The sequence below is a fragment of the Salmo trutta genome, chromosome 10 (assembly GCF_901001165.1).
Source record: "Salmo trutta chromosome 10, fSalTru1.1, whole genome shotgun sequence".
Taxonomy (NCBI): Eukaryota; Metazoa; Chordata; class Actinopteri; order Salmoniformes; family Salmonidae; genus Salmo; species Salmo trutta.
The window spans coordinates 33,247,917-33,270,702 of NC_042966.1; the positions used below are offsets into that span (position 1 = coordinate 33,247,917).

At 41.2% G+C, this 22,786-nt stretch overlaps 1 protein-coding gene across 9 annotated transcripts in view; it reads left to right on the forward strand.

Annotated features, from left to right (window-relative positions):
- The window catches only part of LOC115201586 (KH domain-containing, RNA-binding, signal transduction-associated protein 2), a 126,755-nt gene that overhangs the window by 19,786 nt on the left and 84,183 nt on the right, over positions 1 to 22,786 (forward strand). For all 9 annotated transcript variants that reach the window (XR_003879767.1, XR_003879770.1, XR_003879769.1 and 6 more), the window contains exon 2: positions 3,999 to 4,126. Coding sequence is in view for 2 of the 9 variants with exons in the window: in XM_029765348.1 (XP_029621208.1) it covers positions 3,999 to 4,126 (128 nt within the window). In the remaining 7 variants the exon portion in view is untranslated. The remainder of the gene's footprint in view (positions 1 to 3,998; positions 4,127 to 22,786) is intronic.

Genomic DNA, 22,786 nt, shown 5'->3' on the forward strand with positions numbered 1-22,786 from the left:
GTAAGCTTAGCTTGGCTGTCTCTATGGAGACACAATGTACAACGCTCCCCAAAATACTGTTACACTCGCTAACAGTTAGGGCCACAAGAGGCGCAATTCAATCAAACTTGTTTTTCAACATGTATGCAGTGCCGTGCCCCATGGTCAAACAAAATGACAGTTTGAGAACACAACTAGACACAGGTACTTCTACTTTGTGTGTGTGCTGTGGGCACAGGTAGATTGTGAACATTGGTACGGCATAGCATGAGAGAGGCATTGACTGAATCCACCCCACATGGTCATGCAGTACGTGCTCCAGTATGTATTCCTCTCATGACCATTGTTGTACCCTTACAAGCTGGTAGCCCAGTGCTTAAGAGCACTGGACAAGTAACCAAAAAGTTGCTGGTTTGAATCCCAGAGCAGACTAGTTGAAAAAATCTGTCACTGTGCCCTTGAACAAGGCACTTAACCCTAATTGCTGCTGTAAGTCACTCTGGATAAGAGTGTCTGCTAAATGACTAAGCAATAGGCTATTTTACATTGCTTTCACTATTCATTCTTACATGGATATCATAACTATCATCCTACACAGAGGCTTAAGGCCTGAATGGAATGTAGAATGGGAGCAGCTTTCTGTTGGAGAATTCCTGGAGTTCATTGAAAAGGAACAAAGCCTTTCAGGTTTGCCTGTTATCTGAGACAAACGCAGCAACACATACACAACCAGCCAACAGCCTCCTGCTGTGAAGCTCTGCCAACAGAGTGCACTTTACCCTCATCTTACTCACAGCTTTGTTTGTCATAATGGTGTATAAATAGATAGAGCTGAATCGCTCCAGATCAGAACCGTTGAGAAGGAAAGGAGGGGGCTCTCCGAGTGAGAGATCACCCCCCCCCCCGCGCTGCCTTGTCTTCCTATCTCTCCCATGCCCAGGTCTCTCTAGTATTGTTCTACAAGAGTGGCGCAGGTTCATCATTCTTAATTCTGCGGAGCATTAATTTGCCAGTGACAGAGGGGGATCCCCAGAGAGGACAGGTGACAGCTTAATTTCCAGCTCCTTAATGTTTCCTGGCTGTATGCCTTTCAGTCAACTCTCCCAAGTGCTATAAAATGTATCAATCAACAAATATCATTGTTCGGCGCAGTGGTTCTCCAACTCATGACTGTTTTGTATGCTTAACCTGGCAGCTCATGTCAACTACTCCTCTCACCATTCAGGCACTATAAATAACTTTGATGATGATGATCAGCTGCAAGTTGTGCTTAGGGACTGAATTATCCTGGTTACGCTGTAACAGACCTGGGTTCATATCATTTTACAAATACATTAACTGCACTAGATCGAGCCTGCCTGGCACACTACTTACCTGGAACACTATTGAGCTTGCCTGGCACACTAAAGTTGCTATCTAAAACCCTTTGAAGAACCCTTTTTGGTTGCAGATAGAACCCTTTAAGTTCCAGGTAGAACCCATTTGGGTTACATGTAGAATCTTTTCCACAGAGGGTTCTACATGGAACCCGAAAGGGTTCTCCTATGGGAGAGATGAAAAACAATTGTTTCTAAGAGTGTAGAACCAATGAAAACAAATAAGATAGCATAGGAAACCGGATCTTCTCTGTCAATGACAAGGATGTTGAGGAACCTTTCCTTTGAAGTTCTGTTTCCTGTGGCGTTCTGCATTAGCATCGAATAGCCCCCGTAATATGCAACTTTTCAGGGAAGTTAGGAAGAAATATACACAGGCAGTTAGAAAAGCTAAGGCTAGCTTTTTCAAACAGAAATTTGCATCCTGTAGTACTAACTCAAAAAAGTTCTGGGACACTGTAAAGTTCATGGAGAATAAGAGCACCTCCTCCCAGCTGCCCACTGCTCTGAGGCTAGGAAACACTATTACCACCGATAAATCCACTGTAATTGAGAATTTCAATAAGCATTTCTCTACGGCTGGCTATGCTTTCCACCTGGCTACCCCTACCCCGGTCAACTGCCACAGCAACCCGCCAAAGCCCCCACCATTTCTCCTTCACCCAAATCCAGATAGCTGATGTTCTGAAAGAGCTGCAAAATCTGGACCCATACAAATCAGCCGGGCTAGACAATCTGGACCCTCTCTTCTAAAATTATCTGCCGAAATTGTTGCAACCCCTATTACTAGCCTGTTCAACCTCTCTTTCGTATCGTCTGAGATTCCCAAAGATTGGAAAGCTGCCGCGGTCATCCCCCTCTTCAAAGGGGGTGACACTCTTGACCCAAACTGCTACAGACCTCTATCTATCCTACCCTGTCTTTCTATGGTCTTTGAAAGCCAAGTTAACAAACAGATTACCAACCATTTTGAATCCCACCGTACCTTCTCTGCCATGCAATCTGGTTTCAGAGCTGGTCATGGGTGCACCTCAGCCACGCTCAAGGTCCTAAACGACATCATAACCGCCATCGATAAGAGACATTACTGTGCAGCCGTATTCATCGACCTGGCCAAGGCTTTCAACTCTATCAATCACCACATTCTTATTGGCAGACTCGACAGCCTTGGTTTCTCAAATGATTGCCTCGCCTGGTTTACCAACTACTTCTCTGATAGAGTTCAGTGTGTCAAATCTGAGGGTCTGTTGTCCGGACCTCTGGCAGTCTCTATGGGTGTGCCACAGGGTTCAATTCTCGGGACGACTCTCTTCTCTGTATACATCAATGATGTTGCTCTTGCTGCTGGTGATTCTCTGATCCACCTCTACACAGACGACACCATTCTGTATACTTCTGGCCCCTCTTTGGACACTGTGTTAACTAACCTCCAGATGAGCTTCAATGCCATACAACTCTCCTTCCGTGGCCTCCAACTGCTCTTAAATGCAACTAAAACTAAATGCATGCTATTCAATCGATCACTGCCCGTACCTGCTCGCCCTTCCAGCATCACTACTCTGGACGGCTCTGACTTAGAATACGTGGACAACTACAAATACCTGGCTGTCTGGTTAGACTGTAAACTCTCCTTCCAGACTCACATTAAGCATCTCCAATCCAAAATTAAATCTAGAATCGGCTTCCTATATCGCAACAAAGCATCCTTCACTCATGCTGCCAAACATACCCTCGTAAAACTGACCTTCCTACCGATCCTCGACTTCAGTGATGTCATCTATAAAATAGCCTCCAACACTCTACTCAACAAACTGGATGCAGTCTATCACAGTGCCATCCGTTTTGTCACCAAAGCCCCATACACTACCCACCATTGTGACCTGTACGCTCTCGTTGGTTGGCCCTCGCTTCATACTCATCACCAAACCCACTGGCTACAGGTTATCTGCAAGTCTCTGCTAGGTAAAGCCCCGCCTTATCTCAGCTCACTGGTCACCATAGCAGCACACACTCGTAGCACGCGCTCCAGCAGGTATATCTCACTGGTCACCCCCAAAGCCAACTCCTCCTTCGGTCATCTTTCCTTCCAGTTCTCTGCTGCCAATGACTGGAACGAACTGCAAAAATCTCTGAAGCTGGAGACTCATATCTCCCTCACTAGCTTTAAGCACCAGCTGTCAGAGCAGCTCACATATCGCTGCAGCTGTACATAGCCCATCTGTAAACAGCCCATCTATCTACCTACCTCATCCCCATACTGTATTTATTTATTTATCTTGCTCCTTTGCACCCCAGTATCTCTACTTGCACATTCATCTTCTGCACATCTACCATTCCAGTGTTTAATTGCTATATTGTAATTACTTCGCCACCATGGCCTATTTATTGCCTTAACTTACCTAATTTGCACTCACTGTATATAGAGTTTTTGTTTTCTTTTGTTCTACTGTATTATTGACGGTATGTTTTGTTTATTCCATGTGTAACTCTGTGTTGTTGTGTGTCGAATTGCTATGCTTTATCTTGGCCAGGTCGCAGTTGCAAATGAGAACTTGTTCTCAACTAGCCTACCTGGTTAAATAAAATAAAATAAAATAAATAAAAAATATCTAATCATTTATTCTTGAATACCTTTTCCTACAGAAATTGAAAAGTATGAGGGGGATGAGTTGAGAAAAGACGGTGACGTCAAGAAATACCTTGATGTCATCAGTAACAAAAACATCAAGCTCTCGGAAAGAGTACTCATCCCAGTTCAACAGTACCCAAAGGTAAGACGACCACACCTGCACTGTTTTGTTTGATTTTCTTATTTATTCATCAAATTAAAACAGCCAACAAAGAAGGAATACCAATGCTTTAAAGAAACACCAAATGCATATTTGTTAGAAATTCTATACAACATCAACATGGGGTCTTGGCAGGGGAAAGACACAGATGGAATTGGGACCATTTCGGCCATCTTGAGGGCTAAGAATAAATAATTACTGATGACATGTTGTGGTCCCTACATCTGTGCATCTGGCTGTGCTGTGGGATTGACTGGCCAGTGTGTGTGTGTGTGTGTGTGTGTGTGTGTGTGTGTGTGTGTGTGTGTGTGTGTTTTTGTGTGTGTGTGTGTGTGTGTGTTTTTGTGTGTGTGTGTGTGTGTGTGTGTGTGTGTGTGTGTGTGTGTTGATGATCACATTGCAGTCTTCTGTCAGGAGGAGTGGGACAGTGTGGTGAAAGCTCCAGGGTCTGATCCACCGTGTCTAGCCGCAGATGGTGGGTGTGTTAGGCACGGCGAGAGGAGCATATGATTGCAGCTGACTCATATGGGATCAGGGTGGGTCCTGCCTGCTTCCCTCCTCGCTGTCTCTGTGCTGGAAAATAGAGCTCACTGACTGGGAGACATGCTGAGGCTATTCATTCATGAGTCATCATCATGTTTGTTTGTCGCTTATTGTGTGCTCACCCACAGTCATCATTAGTATGCTGTTGAAAGGCATCTCTTCAGAGATAATGTTGAGAATTGATGTATCTGAGTCAGGGCCGGCTCTAGCCTTTTGGGAGCCCTAAGCGAAATTTGACTGTGGGGCCCCCACACCAAGCAGCCAAAATAAATGTGTGGACCCCTTTTGACTGAAAATGCATGTTTAAAAGTACCTTTCCTACAATTCTACACATTTTGCCATGCTTGGTGTGGGAAAATGTTGCAATTTTAAAGCAGGTTTTTTGACCGCTTGTCGCTTATGGGCTTATGCCCTGATTAGAGTTATGGTTTTAATCCCTTGACATGCATTTATTGTGCATTCAGCTGTACATTTATTGGGTAGAAGAATGTCTGTGCTATGGTCTTTCAGAAACACTCAAGCCTTAGTGTTAATTGGGAAACAAAGTAGAAGGAAAGTCAAACCCTGAAAATTGTGATGGCAGTCTGAAGTAAATTGGGATTTAGTTTTTTTTGTTTTGTTTTGTTTGGCAAAGGATAAACCAACTATTTTAAAATAAAATCTTTGTTCTGATGTGTCACTTTGAGTCTCTGACAAGGAGATATCAGTGTAGTTACATAGCGCCATGATGTTTAAAACATTACAATCCCACCCTATTTTTCATCTGTAGATCAGCTCACTGGAATTTGCTGAAATAAGGCCATACAGATGTAGGATCTTAATTCGATCACTTTTTTGTTGCTGACTTGTAGTGTATTTGAGTTTTAAAAAGGCTTCTAAAGTTTGTAATTTTCACTTTTTAATGTCAGACTTGATTTTCAAAATTCTAGCTTTTTTTTATTTATCCTTTGTTTAACTACGCAAGTCAGTTAAGAACAAATTCTTATTTACAATGATGGCCTACACCAGCCAAACCCGGACGACACTGGGCCAATTGTGCGCCGCCCTACGGGACACCCAATCACAGCTGTTTGTAATACAGCCCGGATTTGAACCAGGGCGTGTATAGTGACACCTCATGAACTGAGATGCAGTGCCTTAGACCACTGTGCCTCTCAGGAGCCCTTACATCAGCTTGCATCCGCTTACATCAATGCACTCTCTACAGATACTAAGCAGTACATTTTTTACAGTTGAAAATAGTAAGTATTATAGTTAAGTAGTTTACTGCCCTTGATACATGCTTTTATGCTACTCTTCCAATATAGAATGAAGGAAGAGGTGCTCAATGGTCACAGATTGGAAATATAATTGATTCTATGAAACATTTTGACCATATCTTTGAAGGACACTAAGACCAAACACCTTTCCTTTCATACTTTTCTTTGTCTGCCACCTGTGACTAAGGGGCCCTCATTCATCCAACTTCTGGGAACTACTGTAGCTGCTGGCAACCAAGATCTTAACCGACTGAAATGAGATTGAGAGTTTGCATTGTGGGTTATTATTCTGTTGCATGTCTTGAAGGTAACTGTACTGAGAATTTTAAATGTAACCTTTATTTAACTAGGCAAGTCGATTGATGTTTTTAAGACTTTTCCCTAAATTGAACAAAGTCTGAATGGTGATTAAGGAGGAATAAATTACAACTTGTCCTTTATCATGTTGTATTTATCAAATTATAACAAAAAAAATCTAAATTGTATATCAACCCATTTTAATTACCACAAGTCATTGAGAGATCTGTTGCCCTAAGTGTATGCACCTGGGCCCAGTTTTTCAGAAGTTATTTATCTAGATTTCGCCTATCGGATAGGGTTAAATGCATAGAAATCAGTGGCGTTCAGTGCCGTTTAAGATAAGGGAGGACAATTTTTTGTTTTCATGAGCATGGCCTTATTTCTATTTCTATTGCAGCATATTGGATGACTGTCATTCATATTTCATTCACCCAGTTCAATGTAACAGTCAGAGGTTTAGGCTTCATGATACTCAAATTTTCCCTATACCCATCATGAGGTTGCTACAACCTAGCCTGCCAATTAAAGGTTACAACATAGGTGTACAAGGTCAAGAGAAACATTTGAGGTGACAGACAGTGACACATGGACAGACAGTGACACATTCAATACCACTTTACACACTCTTTCCTGCATCTAGCTGATCTAGGACGTGAGGCCTGATCACCGACAACGATGAGACAGCCTATAAGGAGGAGGTCAGAGACCTGGCAGTGTGATGCCAGGACAACAACCTCTCCCTCAACGTGAGAAAGACAAAGGAGCTGATTGCGGACTACAGGAAAAGGAGGGCTGAACACGCCCCCATTCACATCGACGGGGCTGTAGTTCAGCGGGTCAAGAGTTCTAAGTTCCCTGGTGTCCACATCACCAACAAACTATCATGGTCCAAACACACCAAGACATTTGTGAAGAGGGCACGACAACACCTATTCGCCCTCAGGAGACTGAAAAGACTTGGCATGGGTCCCCCAAACGTTCTACAGCTGCACCATCGAGAGCATCCTGACCGGTTGCATCACCGCCTGGTATGGTAACTGCCGGCTTCCGACCGTAAGACGTTACAGAGGGTAGTGCGTATGGCCCAATACATCACTGCAGCCAAGCTTCCTGCCACCAAAGACCTATATAGGAATCGGTGTCAGAGAAAGGCCTAAAAAATGGTCAAAGACTCCAGTCACCCGTCATTGACTGTTCTCTCTGCTACTGGATGGCAAGCGGTACCAGAGCACCAAATATAGGTCCAAAAGGCTCCTTAACAGGTTCTACCCCCTACCTCCATGTACAGATTTCCTTGACTAACCTATACCCCTGCACATTGACTCGGAACCGGTAACCCCTGTATATAGCCTCGTTATTGTTAATTTATTGTGTAACTTTTTATTTAATGTTTTTATTTTGTTTATTTAGACAATATTTTCTTAACTCTATTTCTTGAACTACATTGTTGGTTAACCCTAGGATGCATATGCTGGGTCAAAATGATCCGATAATGAAATATCTGTGTTTTATTTATATGGGTCTAAAATATTATCCATTTTGTGGAACATAATTATTTTGCGTAATGATTTGGACCTTTCAATAATTATTCTATTGTTTCAAAGTTTTTAGTCACTATTCAACAATTTGATACACATTTCAAGGAAAACATATTATGAAATTCAGCTATTGAAAATATTATCTTACAATAAATCTTACAATCAAAGTTTCACATTCAACCTTTTAGTGTGAAGAACAAAATAAAATCACCTTAACCTCCCTGGCCAGTGGGACGTTTCAAAAACCAGTGGAATCGCGTGGCGCGAAATACAAATACCTCATAAATGCTATAACTTCAATTTCTCAAACGTATGACTATTTTACACCATTTTAAAGACAAGACTCTCGTTAATCTAACCACACTGTCCGATTTCAAAAAGGCTTTACAGCGAAAGCAAAACATTAGATTATGTCAGGAGAGTACCCTGCCAAAAATAATCACACAGCCATTTTCAAAGCTAGCATATATGTCACAAAAACCAAAACCACAGCTAAATGCAGCACTAACCTTTGATGATCTTCATCAGATGACACTCCTAGGACATTATGTTATACAATACATGCATGTTTTGTTCAATCAAGTTCATATTTATATAAAAAAGCAGCTTTTTACATTAGCATGTGATGTTCAGAACTAGCATACCCACCGCAAACTTCCGGTGAATTTACTAAATTACTCACGATTAACGTTCACAAAATACATAACAATTATTTTAAGAATTATAGATACAGAAGTCCTTTATGCAATCGCGGTGTCAGATTTTAAAATAGCTTTTCGGCGAAAGCACATTTTGCAATATTCTGAGTAGATAGCCCGGCCATCACGGCTAGCTAATTTGACACCCACCAAGTTTGGCCCTCACCAAACTCAGATTTACTATAAGAAAAATTGGATTATCTTTGCTGTTCTTCGTCAGAATGCACTCCCAAGACTTGTACTTCAACAACAAATGTTGTTTTGGTTCGAAATAATCCATAGTTATATTGAAATAGCTCCGTTTTGTTTGTGCGTTGAGGTCAGTATCCGAAGGGTGACGCGCGGGCGCATTTCGTGACAAAAAAATTCAAAATATTCCATTACTGTACTGCGAAGCATGTCAAACGCTGTTTAAAATAAATTTTTATGCGATTTTTCTCGTAAAATCGTGATAATATTCCAACCGGGCGATGTTGTTTTCGAAAGAAAAACATGGAGTCCTCTCGTGCACGCAAGCTCCAGTGTCAGTGTTCCCTGCCTGACCACTCACAAACACTCCTGCTGTTTTTCGCCCAGAGACTGCAGAGCTCTCATTCCACTTTCTGGCGCCTTCTGAGAGCCAATGGAAGCCTTAGAAAATGTCATGTTACAGCAGAGATGCTGTATTTTTGATAGAGATGCCCTAGAAGGACAACAAATTGTCAGACAGGGCACTTCCTGCATGGAATCTTCTCAGGTTTTGGCCTGCCATATGAGTTCTGTTATACTCACAGACACCATTCAAACAGTTTTAGAAACTTTAGGGTGTTTTCTATCCAAATCAAACTAATTATATGCATATTCTCGTTTCTGGGTAAGAGTAGTAACCAGTTTAAATCGGGTACGTTTTTTATCCGGCCGTGAAAATACTGCCCCCTAGCCCCAACAGGTTTAAGCATGTTTTATAATATTTCAAAACATTAATTTGAAAATCCAAAGATCATCATCAATATAAACAACAACACTAACAATTGTGAATTTACAAAACATGAAAACTAAAAGGAACAAAGTGTGCATGTGTGTGATGCTTACTTATGCTGTCTTACTCCATGCATTTGTTACAAACCACAAGCATGTGACTGTGCTCTTTGCAGACGGGTGTTTTGCACTGAGAACACCAGCAGCTGACTTTTCTATCCTTTGCATTTGGGCAGAGCTGGCACCACTTCCTCTTCTGGCCCTGGCTGCTCTGAGTGGTGGTGGTTCTCTTTCATCACCCCACAGCTTTCTGTTGCCTCAGTTCCTCTGTGGAGATGGGAGAATCTTCCAGAAGGACAACCATCTCTGCCGCACTCTAACAATCAGGCCTTTATTATAGAGTGGCCAAACGAAAGCCACTCCTCAGTAAAAGGCACATGACAGCCCGCTTGGAGTTTGCCAAAAGGCACCTAAATGACTCTCAGACCGTGAGAAACAAGATTCTCTGGTCTGATGAAAGATTGATCTCTTTGGATGGAATGCCAAGCGTCATGTCTGGATGAAAGCTGCTCATCCACTGTGACCCAGTCGCTGGGAATGAACCTTCCTCTACAGTTTGCTAGGAAAAGGTCGCACACATACCAGAAGGCTGCCAGGTGATCCGTTGCCTCTCTGAACACTCTGGTCCTCTTGTCATCAAGCCTCAGGCAGTGACGGATATCCTCATATCTTCCGACCGACATGGTGGCCTTATACATTGGATTTTGCAGTGGATCCAAAAATAGCTCCCGTATGGAGACATCCCACCTTTAATTCATGCCGGCGAGGAGGGTTAAGCCAATGAAGGCCTTTAGTTCCTCTTTGTTGCCTTCTCTCCACTCTGTCCCTTTTGCTGTCGCTATTCTCCGTCCTTCTAAATTTGTACACTTTAGGACCTCCTCAATGATGTTGTCACTAATGAACAGCTTCCAGACAACTTTTGGTGACACAACTGTTGACCCCGGCCAGAATGTGCATTGTATCCCGCCACCCAGAATGTTATGGCTTCTAGTCCTGCCTTTAGTGGGCGGGGGGAGGGGGGTCACTCCACTAAGACCCTTTTTTACTCACTCCCCTCCTCAGAGGAGTCCTCCCCATCTGTAGAATCATCTAGGACAGCTGGACTGCCAGGTGCTTCCACAACTCCAACTTCACTCACAGACTATCTGAATTGGATACCTCAGAGGCACCAACGGCTTCCTCATCCAGCATCTGTAAAACCATTTTGGTTGTATATCTGGCAGCATTCTTATGAGCATCCTTATGAAACTCCTTTTACTCAATGAGTTAAAAAGGAGAAATGAAAACGGTGATTAATGAACATTAAAAACAAGATATTTAATAAATATGTTATTCATTACTTTGATTTTATTGTTGTAGCAAAAAAAGGTCAGTTTGACCAGTGCAGTGCAGTGAGTTCCATAGGAAATACATACGGGTCATATTTGACCCACATGTCAAACTTGGGGTAGTGATGCAAAAACAAGTCAATTTGTGACAAGTCAATTTTGATTTGATTTGATTTTGATCATTAGTCCAAAAGTTGCAAACAAAAGTTTCTATTGGAAAAATTCAGGTATGTTCATGTTCCGTTGCCCTCCGTTTAAGACATTTTTTTCAACAGAATCGGCAGAATGAATACACCCCTGTCACGCGTCATCACAGTTACTTTCATAGCAGCCACGTTGTATTCCTCCTCGCATCTATGCACTCTCCTTGTCTTACAAGCATTGTAATTTTGAATTAAAGTCAGTGTGGAAGAGGTGAAAAAAGTATTGTTGTCTATTAACAATGACAAGCCACCGGGGTCTGACAACTCGGATGGAAAATTCATGAGGATAATAGCGGACGATATTGCCACTCCTATTTGCCATATTTTCAATTTAAGCCTTCTAGAAAGTGTGTGGCCCCAGGCCTGGAGGGAAGCAAAAGTCATTCCGCTACCTAAGAATAGTAAAGCCCCCTTTACTGGCTCAAATAGCTGACCAATCAGCCTGTTACCAACCCTTAGTAAACTTTTGAAAAAAATGGTGTTTGACCAGATACAATGCTATTTTACAGTAAACAAATTGACAACAGACTTTCAGCACGCTTATAGGAAAGGACAGCACTTACACAAATTACTGATGATTGGCTGAGATAAATTGATAATAAAAAGATTGTGGGTGGCTGTTTTGTTAGACTTCAGTGTGGCTTTTGACATTATCAATCATAGTCTGCTGCTGGAAAAACACATGTGTTATGACTTTACACCCCCTGCTATATTGTGGATAGAGAGTTACCTGCCTAACATAATACAGAGGGTGTTCTTTAATGGAAGCCTCTCCAACGAGGCAGGTCCTACAGGTCCTAGTTTTGTCACACCTGGACTACTGTTCAGTCTTGTGGTCAGGTGCCACAAAAAGGGACTTAGGAAAATTGCAATTGGCTCAGAACAGGGCAGCAATGGCTACCCGGACTATTTGCATTGTGTGCTCCCCCAACCCCTCTTTTACGCTACTCCTACTCTCTGTTTATCATATATGCACAGTCACTTTAACTATACATTCATATACATATGTACATACTACCTCAATTGGCCCGACCAACCAGTGCTCCCGCACATTGGCTAACCAGGGTATCTGTATTGTATCCCGCCACCCGCCACCCACCACCCGCCAACCTCTCTTTACGCTACTGCTACTCTCTGTTCATCATATATGCATAGTCACTTTAACCAGATCTACATATACATACTACCTCAATCAGCCTGACTAACCAGTGTCTGTATGTAGCCTCGCTACTGATTTTCACTGTCTTTCTACTGTTGTTTTTATTTCTTTACTTACCTATTGTTCACCAAATACCTTTTTTGCACTATTGGTTAGAGCCTGTAAGAAGGCATTTCACTGTAAGGTCTACACCTTTTGTATTCGGCGCACGTGACAAATAAACTTTGATTTGATTTGATTTGATCTCTCCTGGCTCAAAGTGGAGCAGAGATTGATTTCATCACTACTTGTATTTGTGAGAGGTATTGACATTTTGAATGCACCGAGCTGTCTGTTTGAACTACTGCCGCACACCCATGCATATCCCACAAGACATGGGGTCTCTTCACAGTCCCCAAGTCCAGAACAGACTATGGGAGGCACACTGTACTACATAGAGCAATGACTACATGGAACTCTATTCCACATCGAGTAACTGATGCAAGCAGTAAAATAGATTTTTTTTTAAACTGATAAAAATACACCTTATGGGACTTATGGGACTGTGAAGCAACACAAACATAGGCACAGACACATGCATACACACACACAATAACATACGCACTATACACACACGTACAAATGGATTTTGTATTGTCGATATGTGGTAATGGTGGAGTAGGGGCCTGAGGGCACACAGTGTGTTGTGAACTCTGTGAAAGTATTGTAATGTTTTAAAAATGGTATAACTGCCATAATTTTGCTGGACCCCAGGAAGAGTAGCTGCTGCCTTGGTAGCAGCTAATGGGGATCCATAATAAATACAAATACAAATACCCTTTCCCTTCGCTTGTGGACTTCAATGTACACCACATCAGCTGTATGTGACCAGGCGAAAAAACCTTTCCAAGCTAAATCATATCAATACTGCTACACACAGCCCACATTGTTGTCACCATATTGGCTAAAGTAACGTCATAGTCAACATAGGTAATAGAACTAACACGTTAGTAAACCCACTACAATCATGCAGTAACGTTACAGTGTAGAGTCAGTAAGCAGTTAAGCAGTTTAGCACTTACACAGGTAGGCCACGGTGGCAATAAATTAATAAAAACTTAATCTTACCTTGACTTGGAAGAGTTCCAGTGTTGTGTTGGATAGTCATAGCCAGCTAGCTAGCATAGCATCCCTCTGTTTGAGCAGGGTGTTTCAGTAGGCTAAACTAGCTAGCTGCATTTTCTAGCTATGTAAGTGAAACTGAAAGTGAAAAACATTACGAAATCTCTCTTTCTCTCTATTTCTCCCTTGCTTCGCCGTCATTTTATTTTGTTCAAAACTGTTGTCTTCCTCTCTCTTTGAGTCAACTACTCACCCCATGTTATGCACTGCAGTGCTAGCTAGCTGTAGCTGATGCTGCAAGAGCTCTGATAGGTTGGAGGACGTCCTCCGGAACTTGTCATTATTTATTTTTAAGTCTATTGAAAGGGTGAGAAGCATGGGCGTCCTAGGTTTTGTTCCTTAGAGGGAGACGGAAGTTAGCTGTCCTCCAGCTACACCATGGTACTACCCTACAGAGTGCTGTTGAGGCTACTGTAGACCTTCATTGCAAAATAGTGTGTTTTAATCAATTATTTGGTCAAATGTGATTACATTTAGTATAGTTTTATCTAAAAAGGATAACTTTAAATGTTTTACAATTTTCTTTTAATGAAATTCACGGAGTAGGATGGTCCTCCCCTTCCTCCTCTGAGGATCCTCCACTGATGGAAATAGCATCAATAGTACGGACAAATCATTGACTTGAATTGGCACCCCTGTTCTAGTCATTCTATTTCTATGCATTTAATCCTGTATGATAGGCAAAATCCGTAAAGATAACTTTTGAAAAACTAGGCGCAGGTGATTTATGTTAAATTATACTGACTAACTGGAGCCAAAAATGATATTCCAAAACCATTGCCTCAATAATGTCAAAACCACATAGTGTATCTCATTTAATATTGTAACACTTTCTGGGCCTGTCTGGGATAGATAGTAGTAGTGTTAGCATCTGGCTCATCTGTATTAGACACGGTGTCCTGCTATCCAAATCACTGGACCAGCTATTCAATTACCACACAGTTCACCTCTCTAATAGGGGAAACATTTATCAGTCTAAAGAATGGGAATATCATGCAGTAATAAAACACTTGCTGGAGGAAAAGAGGGACTGTTGATAGTCTTGACAATTAAAGCTGCTAGTGAAATATATTGAAATGTTTGGCTTAGGTTTTGAATAACTTGAAAACGTGCAGAGTCTAAATTAATCTATTCAATCAGATCTGTGGAGTTGACAGTTGGTGCAGCTCACTAGCAGAGCTGTGTACTATCTTGACAGGGTGGCTCCTGCAGAGAAGAGGTAACACTGTAGGACTGACCTGGCTCAGTGCTGCTGCTGGGGTCATGCCCTCTTCTAAATAATTGGTGCTGCGAGACAGACAGGTGCTGAGGTGAAGAGGGGGAGGGCGAGACCCAGAGACAGCCAAGTGACCATCAAACACACACACACACACACACACACACACACACACACACACACACACACACACACACACACACACACACACACATGCATGCATGCAAGAACACACACACATGTAGGCACGCATACACATGCTAAAGTGTATTTTTGCTGCATCGTAAGTGTCAACTTTTGACACACTCAACAGCTGCTGGTTAATATTGTCCCTTCTTGCTTCCATCCTTGTGATAGTACTTGAGTATTCCTTGGAACGCTTTAAGGAGAGGCTTGACTGCAAATACTGTTATTAAAGAGCATTATTGGTGATCTATTTAAACATAATGCATATACAGTAGATGGTTAAGGGGCCTTTTCGAAGTTACTTAGAATGTAATTGGTCAATGTATACAACATATGAATGGCCTTTTACACCATGGGTTGATTTGCTTGGTGTGAAACCTTACAGTAACACAGTCATGACTTAGTATAGATGCAGTGTTTCTCATCTTCGGGTTGACCATCTGTGAGAAAGTACATTTTGGCTTGCTCAGGAACTCCTCTCTGTATTTAAACGTGTCTCAAATCTCTGAGAGCGGGAGCCAAGCTGCCCTGTCTCTCAGGAAGTGTAAAATAGAGCTGGCTGTGGAGCAGGCTCTCTCTGGTTCTGCAGTCGGGGACTCAGGCAGAGCTCCAGTTGCATGGGGCCACTTCCTTTGATGTCCTCATTAAAGTAGGTTGATTTTAATTTGTGCATTTGCATAAAGTAGTGCAGGCTGTTCCTGTTTGGGACCCCATCTGAGATGTGCCAAACTGATCAGCTCCCCCACACAGTACTGTATTTCTGGACAGCTGTTTCCACTGAGACATCTTGACTAATTAAAGTAAAAAAAAGTCAGCTCTTTAGTTTTGTCCTTTCATTCATATTATATTACATAAAGGTGAAAAACACAGCTTTAACTTAAAGCATGTATACTCTTCCCAAGCCATATAAAACTGCAGCTGTACAGATGTAGGATCTTAATTTGACATACATCGTCACAGAAGAATTATCCTGCAGCAACAGATTTAATCCATAATGTTGCTTGATCGGTTATTAGGCTATTTCATTGCCAAAAGTAGACTACATGAAAAGTGCAATACTGTTCATTTAACAGTGTTTTAGTGTGGGTTTTCAGTGAATTCATGTAAATCACAAAGCTCATATGCATTTCCTGCAATAAAAGAGCGCACAAATTAAGATCCGACACCTGTACATTGGAATCTCTGGAAAATAAGGTGGGGTCAGATAGGCAAGACATTGATGAGCAGTTCACTAAATACCAGACTGTCTCGAGTTACAGTAGAAAAGGAAATCCTTTTGAGAATTATAAGAATTCCAATAATCTTGGCCAATGGCCAATCCTGCAGCGGATTTACACTCAGAATGAGATAATACAGAATGAACTGCCTGTCCTTACTTCACTCTAAAGTAATCTGTACAGAAGCCCAAAGGAGGAATACGAAAAGCCACTCAATACTATACAGTAGCACAATATCAAATTACTGCCTCCCATTCACCGACCACATTAGAAGATCACATGTGACTTCTTTGTTAACATCCCTCTTTAGCAGCAGCTAGTGTAAGGCTACTATTGAATGTTTTTTGCAGCAGTCTATTTTTCTAAGAATCCCCAAGAAGAATTCTAAGAATTTCTAAGAATTTTTGGTATGCCACTACCAGACTCTGCTGGCTACCACTGGAAGAGATGGTCCCTGCTGACACAGACTCCTAAGGCCTCAGAGGCCTTCGAGCAGAGATATAAGTCAAGGTGAAAGACTTCCCTTAGAGCAGAGATATAAGCTTTCCCTTAGACTGAAACTGGGGCTGAGAAACGAATGTGGCGCACAAACAACTATCTAGTAATTTCAAGAGATAGGGTTTCATTGAAAACACTCATATTACGGTTGGAGATTTAAGAATGTGTAAGGGGCGTGGGGGAAAATCTATCAATCACTGGAGAAGTTCTTGAATATCTCAGTATTTTACCCAAATTGTTTTATTGTATCGTGGTTATCTCAATCCAGGGTAATGAATCTCCTTTGTCACAGTCAGTCATCAGATTATCTGTGTGGGAGATAATTATCTATTTCACTTGCTTTGGCAATGTAAACATATGATTCCCAAGCCAATAAAGCACATTGAATTGAATTGATTATGGGGAATCAAATTTTATGAACTAATTGCCATACTGTTATCTGTGCCTTGATTGGTCGAGCGAACGAGTGATATAGCGTCTGGACTATTTGAATTGATAAAGATTATTATGATACTGCAAGACACCACCACAGATGGAATTTGAGAGAGATTTTAGAACATGTTATCTTTGGCAGTAGGGGTGGCATCAAAGATAACTGGGGTGCCATCTATCACAATGGCTGCATGTAGAGATGCAGCCCAATTCTGATATTTTTTCCACTAATTGGTCTTTTGAACAATTACCTAAGATCTTTTCACTGATCTGATAGGTAAAAAGAACATTTAGTGAACAAAAATATCAGAATTGGGCAGCCTGTCTAAACGCAGCCATAATTTCATCAGCTGTGTCGTGTTGAAAGAATTGTTCAAACATTCCCCATTAGTTATTTTGTTCATGTTAGAATGCCTACTCCACCCTGATGGATACAGTAACATACAGTGCCTTCAGAAATTATTCACACCTTTTTACTTTTTATGCATTTTGTTTTGTTACAGGCTGAATTGAGATTTTGTGTCACTGGCCTACAAACAATACCCCATAATGTCAAAGTGGAATTATGTTCTTAGACATATTTACTGATTAATTGAAGATGAAAAGCTGAAATGTCTTGATTCAAAAAGTGTTCAAACCCTTTGTTATGGCAAGCCTGAATAAGTTCATGAGTATAAATGTGCTTAACAAGTCACATAATAAGTTGCATAGACTCACTCTGTGTGCAGTAATAGTATTTAACATGATTTTTGAATGACTACCTCATCTCTGTACTCCACACACACAATTATCTGTAACATCCCTCAGTTGAGCAGTGAATTTCTAACATCAGATTCCACCACAAAGACCAAGGAGGTTTTCCAAAACCTTACAAAAAAGGGGACCTATTGGTATATGGGTAAAAATAAAACAGCAGACATTGTGACATGGTGAAGTTTTAGACTACACTTGGTAAATCAATACATCCAGTCACTACAATGATACAAGCGTCCTTCCTAACTCAGTTGCCGGAGAGGAAGGAAACCGCTTAGGGATTTCACCATGATGCCAGTGGTGACTTTAAAACAGTTAAAGAGTTTAATGGCTGTGATAGGAAAAAACTGAGGATGGATCAACAACATTGTAGTTACTCCACAATACCAACATAAATGAGAGTGAAAAGAAGGAGGCCTGTACAGAATACAAATATTCCAAAACATGCATCTTGTTTGCAATAAGGCGCTAAAGTAAAACTGCAAAACAAAATTGGAAAATAAATTACATTTATGTCCTGAATAGAAAGTGTTATGTTTGGGGAAAATCCAACACAGCAAATCACCGAGTACCACTTTTCATATTTTCAAGCATGGTGGTGGCTGCATCATGTTATGGGTATGCTTGTCGTTGGCAAGGATTTGGGAGTTTGTTAGTATAAAAAGAAATTAAATAGAGCTAAGCCCAGGCCAAATCCTAGAGGAAAACCTGGTCCAGTCTGCATTCCAACAGACACTGGAAGACAAATGCACCTCTCAGCAGGACAATAACCTAAAACACAAGGCCAAAAATACACTGGAGTTGCTTACCAAGACAACATTGAATGTTCCGGAGTGGCGTAGTTACAGTTTTGACTTAAAAGGGCTTGAAAACCTATGGCAAGACTTGAAAATGACTGTCTAGCAATGATCAACATCGAACTTGACAGAGGTTGAAAATTTTTTAAAAGAATAATGTACAAATATTGTACTGTCCAGGTGTGTAAAGCTCTTAGGGACTTACCCAGAAAGACTCACAGCTGTAACCGCTGCCAAAGGTGATTCTGTATTGACTCCGGAGTGTGAATAATTATGGAAATGAGATATTTCTGTATTTAATTTTCAATAAATTTGAAAACATTTCTGAAAACATGTTTTCACCTTGTCATTACAGGGTATTGTGTTTAGATGGGTGAGAAAAAAAAGATGTAATCAATTTTGAATTCAGGCTGTAACACAAAATGTGGAATAAGTCAAGGGGTATGAATACTTTCTGAAGGTTATATATGTATTGAAAATACCATATGAATTATATCTAAGCCCAAGCAGAAAAAATTACAGTCCCTATGGGGCACTGCATTGTAAGTGAGCACTGTGCATTAGAAGGGGACTGATCACTTGATTGAAAAGTTGTCTAACAACAATTGTTGTACTGCAGAAGAGTTGTCTAGCAACAATTGTTGTACTGCGGAAGAGTTGTCTAGCAACAATGACTGTACTGCAGAAGAGTTGTCTAGCAACAATTGTTGTACTGCGGAAGAGTTGTCTAGCAACAATGACTGTACTGCAGAAGAGTTGTCTAGCAACAATGACTGTACTGCAGAAGAGTTGTCTAGCAACAATTACTGTACTGCAGAAGAGTTGTCTAGCAACAATGACTGTACTGCAGAAGAGTTGTCTAGCAACAATGACTGTACTGCAGAAGAGTTGTCTAGCAACAATTGTTGTACTGCGGAAGAGTTGTCTAGCAACAATGACTGTACTGCAGAAGAGTTGTCTAGCAACAATGACTGTACTGCAGAAGAGTTGTCTAGCAACAATGACTGTACTGCAGAAGAGTTGTCTAACAACAATAACTGTACTGCAAAAAAGTTGTCTAACAACAATTACTGTACTGCAGAAGAGTTGTCTAGCAACAATGACTGTACTGCAGAAGAGTTGTCTAGCAACAATTACTGTACTGCAGAAGAGTTGTCTAGCAACAATGACTGTACTGCGGAAGAGTTGTCTAGCAACAATGACTGTACTGCAGAAGAGTTGTCTAGCAACAATGACTGTACTGCAGAAGAGTTGTCTAACAACAATGACTGTACTGCAGAAAAGTTGTCTAACAACAATTACTGTACTGCAGAAGAGTTGTCTAGCAACAATGACTGTACTGCAGAAGAGTTGTCTAGCAACAATTACTGTACTGCAGAAGAGTTGTCTAGCAACAATGACTATACTGCGGAAGAGTTGTCTGACGACAATTACTGTACTGCAGAAGAGTTGTCTAACAACAATGACTGTACTGCAGAAGAGTTGTCTAGCAACAATGACTGTACTGCAGAAGAGTTGTCTAGCAACAATGACTGTACTGCAGAAGAGTTGTCTAGCAACAATGACTGTACTGCAGAAGAGTTGTCTAACAACAATGACTGTACTGCAGAAAAGTTGTCTAACAACAATTACTGTACTGCAGAAGAGTTGTCTAGCAACAATGACTGTACTGCAGAAGAGTTGTCTGACGACAATTACTGTACTGCAGAAGAGTTGTCTAACAACAATGACTGTACTGCAGAAGAGTTGTCTAGCAACAATGACTGTACTGCAGAAGAGGTGTCTAGCAACAATGACTGTACTGCAGAAGAGTTGTCTAGCAACAATGACTGTACTGCAGAAGAGTTGTCTAGCAACAATGACTGTACTGCAGAAGAGTTGTCTAGCAACAATGACTGTACTGCAGAAGAGTTGTCTAGCAACAATGACTGTACTGCAGAAGAGTTGTCTAACAACAATGACTGTACTGCAGAAGAGTTGTCTGACGACAATTACTGTACTGCAGAAGAGTTGTCTAACAACAATGACTGTACTGCAGAAGAGTTGTCTAGCAACAATTACTGTACTGCAGAAGAGGTGTCTAGCAACAATGACTGTACTGCAGAAGAGTTGTCTAGCAACAATGACTGTACTGCGGAAGAGTTGTCTAACAACAATTACTGTACTGCAGAAGAGTTGTCTAACATCAATGACTGTACTGTAGAAGAGTTGTCTAGCAACAATGACTGTACTGCAGAAGAGTTGTCTAGCAACAATGACTGTACTGCAGAAGAGTTGTCTGACGACAATTACTGTACTGCAGAAGAGTTGTCTAACAACAATGACTGTACTGCAGAAGAGTTGTCTAGCAACAATGACTGTACTGCAGAAGAGTTGTCTAGCAACAATGACTGTACTGCAGAAGAGTTGTCTAGCAACAATGACTGTACTGCAGAAGAGTTGTCTAACAACAATGACTGTACTGCAGAAAAGTTGTCTAACAACAATTACTGTACTGCAGAAGAGTTGTCTAGCAACAATTACTGTACTGCAGAAGAGTTGTCTAACAACAATGACTGTACTGCAGAAGAGCTGTCTAGCAACAATGACTGTACTGCAGAAGAGTTGTCTAGCAACAATTGTTGTACTGCGGAAGAGTTGTCTAGCAACAATGACTGTACTGCAGAAGAGTTGTCTGACGACAATTACTGTACTGCAGAAGAGTTGTCTAACAACAATGACTGTACTGCAGAAGAGTTGTCTAGCAACAATGACTGTACTGCAGAAGAGTTGTCTAGCAACAATGACTGTACTGCAGAAGAGTTGTCTAGCAACAATGACTGTACTGCAGAAGAGATGTCTAGCAACAATGACTGTACTGCAGAAGAGTTGTCTAGCAACAATGACCGTACTGCAGAAGAGTTGTCTAGCAACAATGACTGTACTGCAGAAGAGTTGTCTAACAACAATGACTGTACTGCAGAAGAGTTGTCTAGCAACAATTACTGTACTGCGGAAAAGTTATATAACAACAATTGCTGTACTGCAGAAGTTGAGATTGTTCATATCTCATCACTTCTCAGATTACTGTGAATGTTTTGAAAACAATCAATAGCTGTGGAAAGAGAGATTTAGCTTGTGTTGTATTGACCTTTATTGCATCACCATCAAACCAATTGTTTTCAGAGGCCTTCCACATGATTGGCCAAGCTGTCAGATACACAGCGTGATCAACCAAAAGCTTTTGTAGCTAACGTAGTATGTTATTTCTTTCCCCAACCTTCCTGCACAACAGCGAGAAACAATTATAATGTCAGTGTCTGACGGTCAATCTTCAGCGCGTGAACGGACCAAAATCGTCAAATGAAGCACTTTTCTGTTCTACGAGTGATGTCAGTCTGGGTCTTTGAGAGAAATGAATTACCGCGTTAGCTACCCCTGATTGATTCACTGAAATCTATAAGCATATGGACAGCACTCCCTGAAGATGATGAAAAAATACACCCATTTTACAAGCTGCGTCAGGCATAACAGGCTTGTTTGACTTCTTTGCTGATGCTGCACCTTCCACTAATAAAGCCGCTCTAACTTTCTCATGACATGTGCAGTCTTTTTACAGGTCCCCAAGAGGCAATCCGTCCCATTTGTGAAGTGCTTTTTATTTGTCTTTTCTCTCCAGCCCAGATGGGAGGATGAAGCTTAGGCTTTAATGCTGCAATGCAACAAACAGTCACCACGTACAGATGCTCGGGGCTCTGTCTACACCACATACCTTTGCCATGATAATCAACAGCTCACTGGGCTTAATTGACATTTTGAATGCTGATTATTTATTTCTACCATTGCTTGAATTTAGTTTGTTTTTATTTCCCTTCGCTGTCTTAATGAGATTTAATTGATTCACATCAAATACCCCCTAGGCTTGGAAAAGATTTTCAGGGGCTTTGCTCTCCACGAAATGGTTGATTCTTTATTGTTTTCTGCAGACAGGGTTTTGGTTTGGAAGAGCACACAAACCTTGTATGTCAAACCTAGTATGACATAATATGGATGAAATAATGTATTAGACAAATGTAGATAAATGCAGTAAAACAACTGACAAGCAACACATATTTCTATTTCCTCTTTGATTCAAAATTGTAATATAAACTGGGTGGTTCGAGACCTGAATGCTGATTGTCTGAAAGTCGTGGTATATCAGACTGTATACCACGGGAATGACAAAACATGTATTTTTACTGTTCTACTTTACTGGTAACCACTTTATAATAGCAACAAGGCACCTCGGGGGTTTGTGGTATATGGCCAATGTATATTGGCCATATACCACACCCCGCCTGGCCTTATTGCTTAAATAA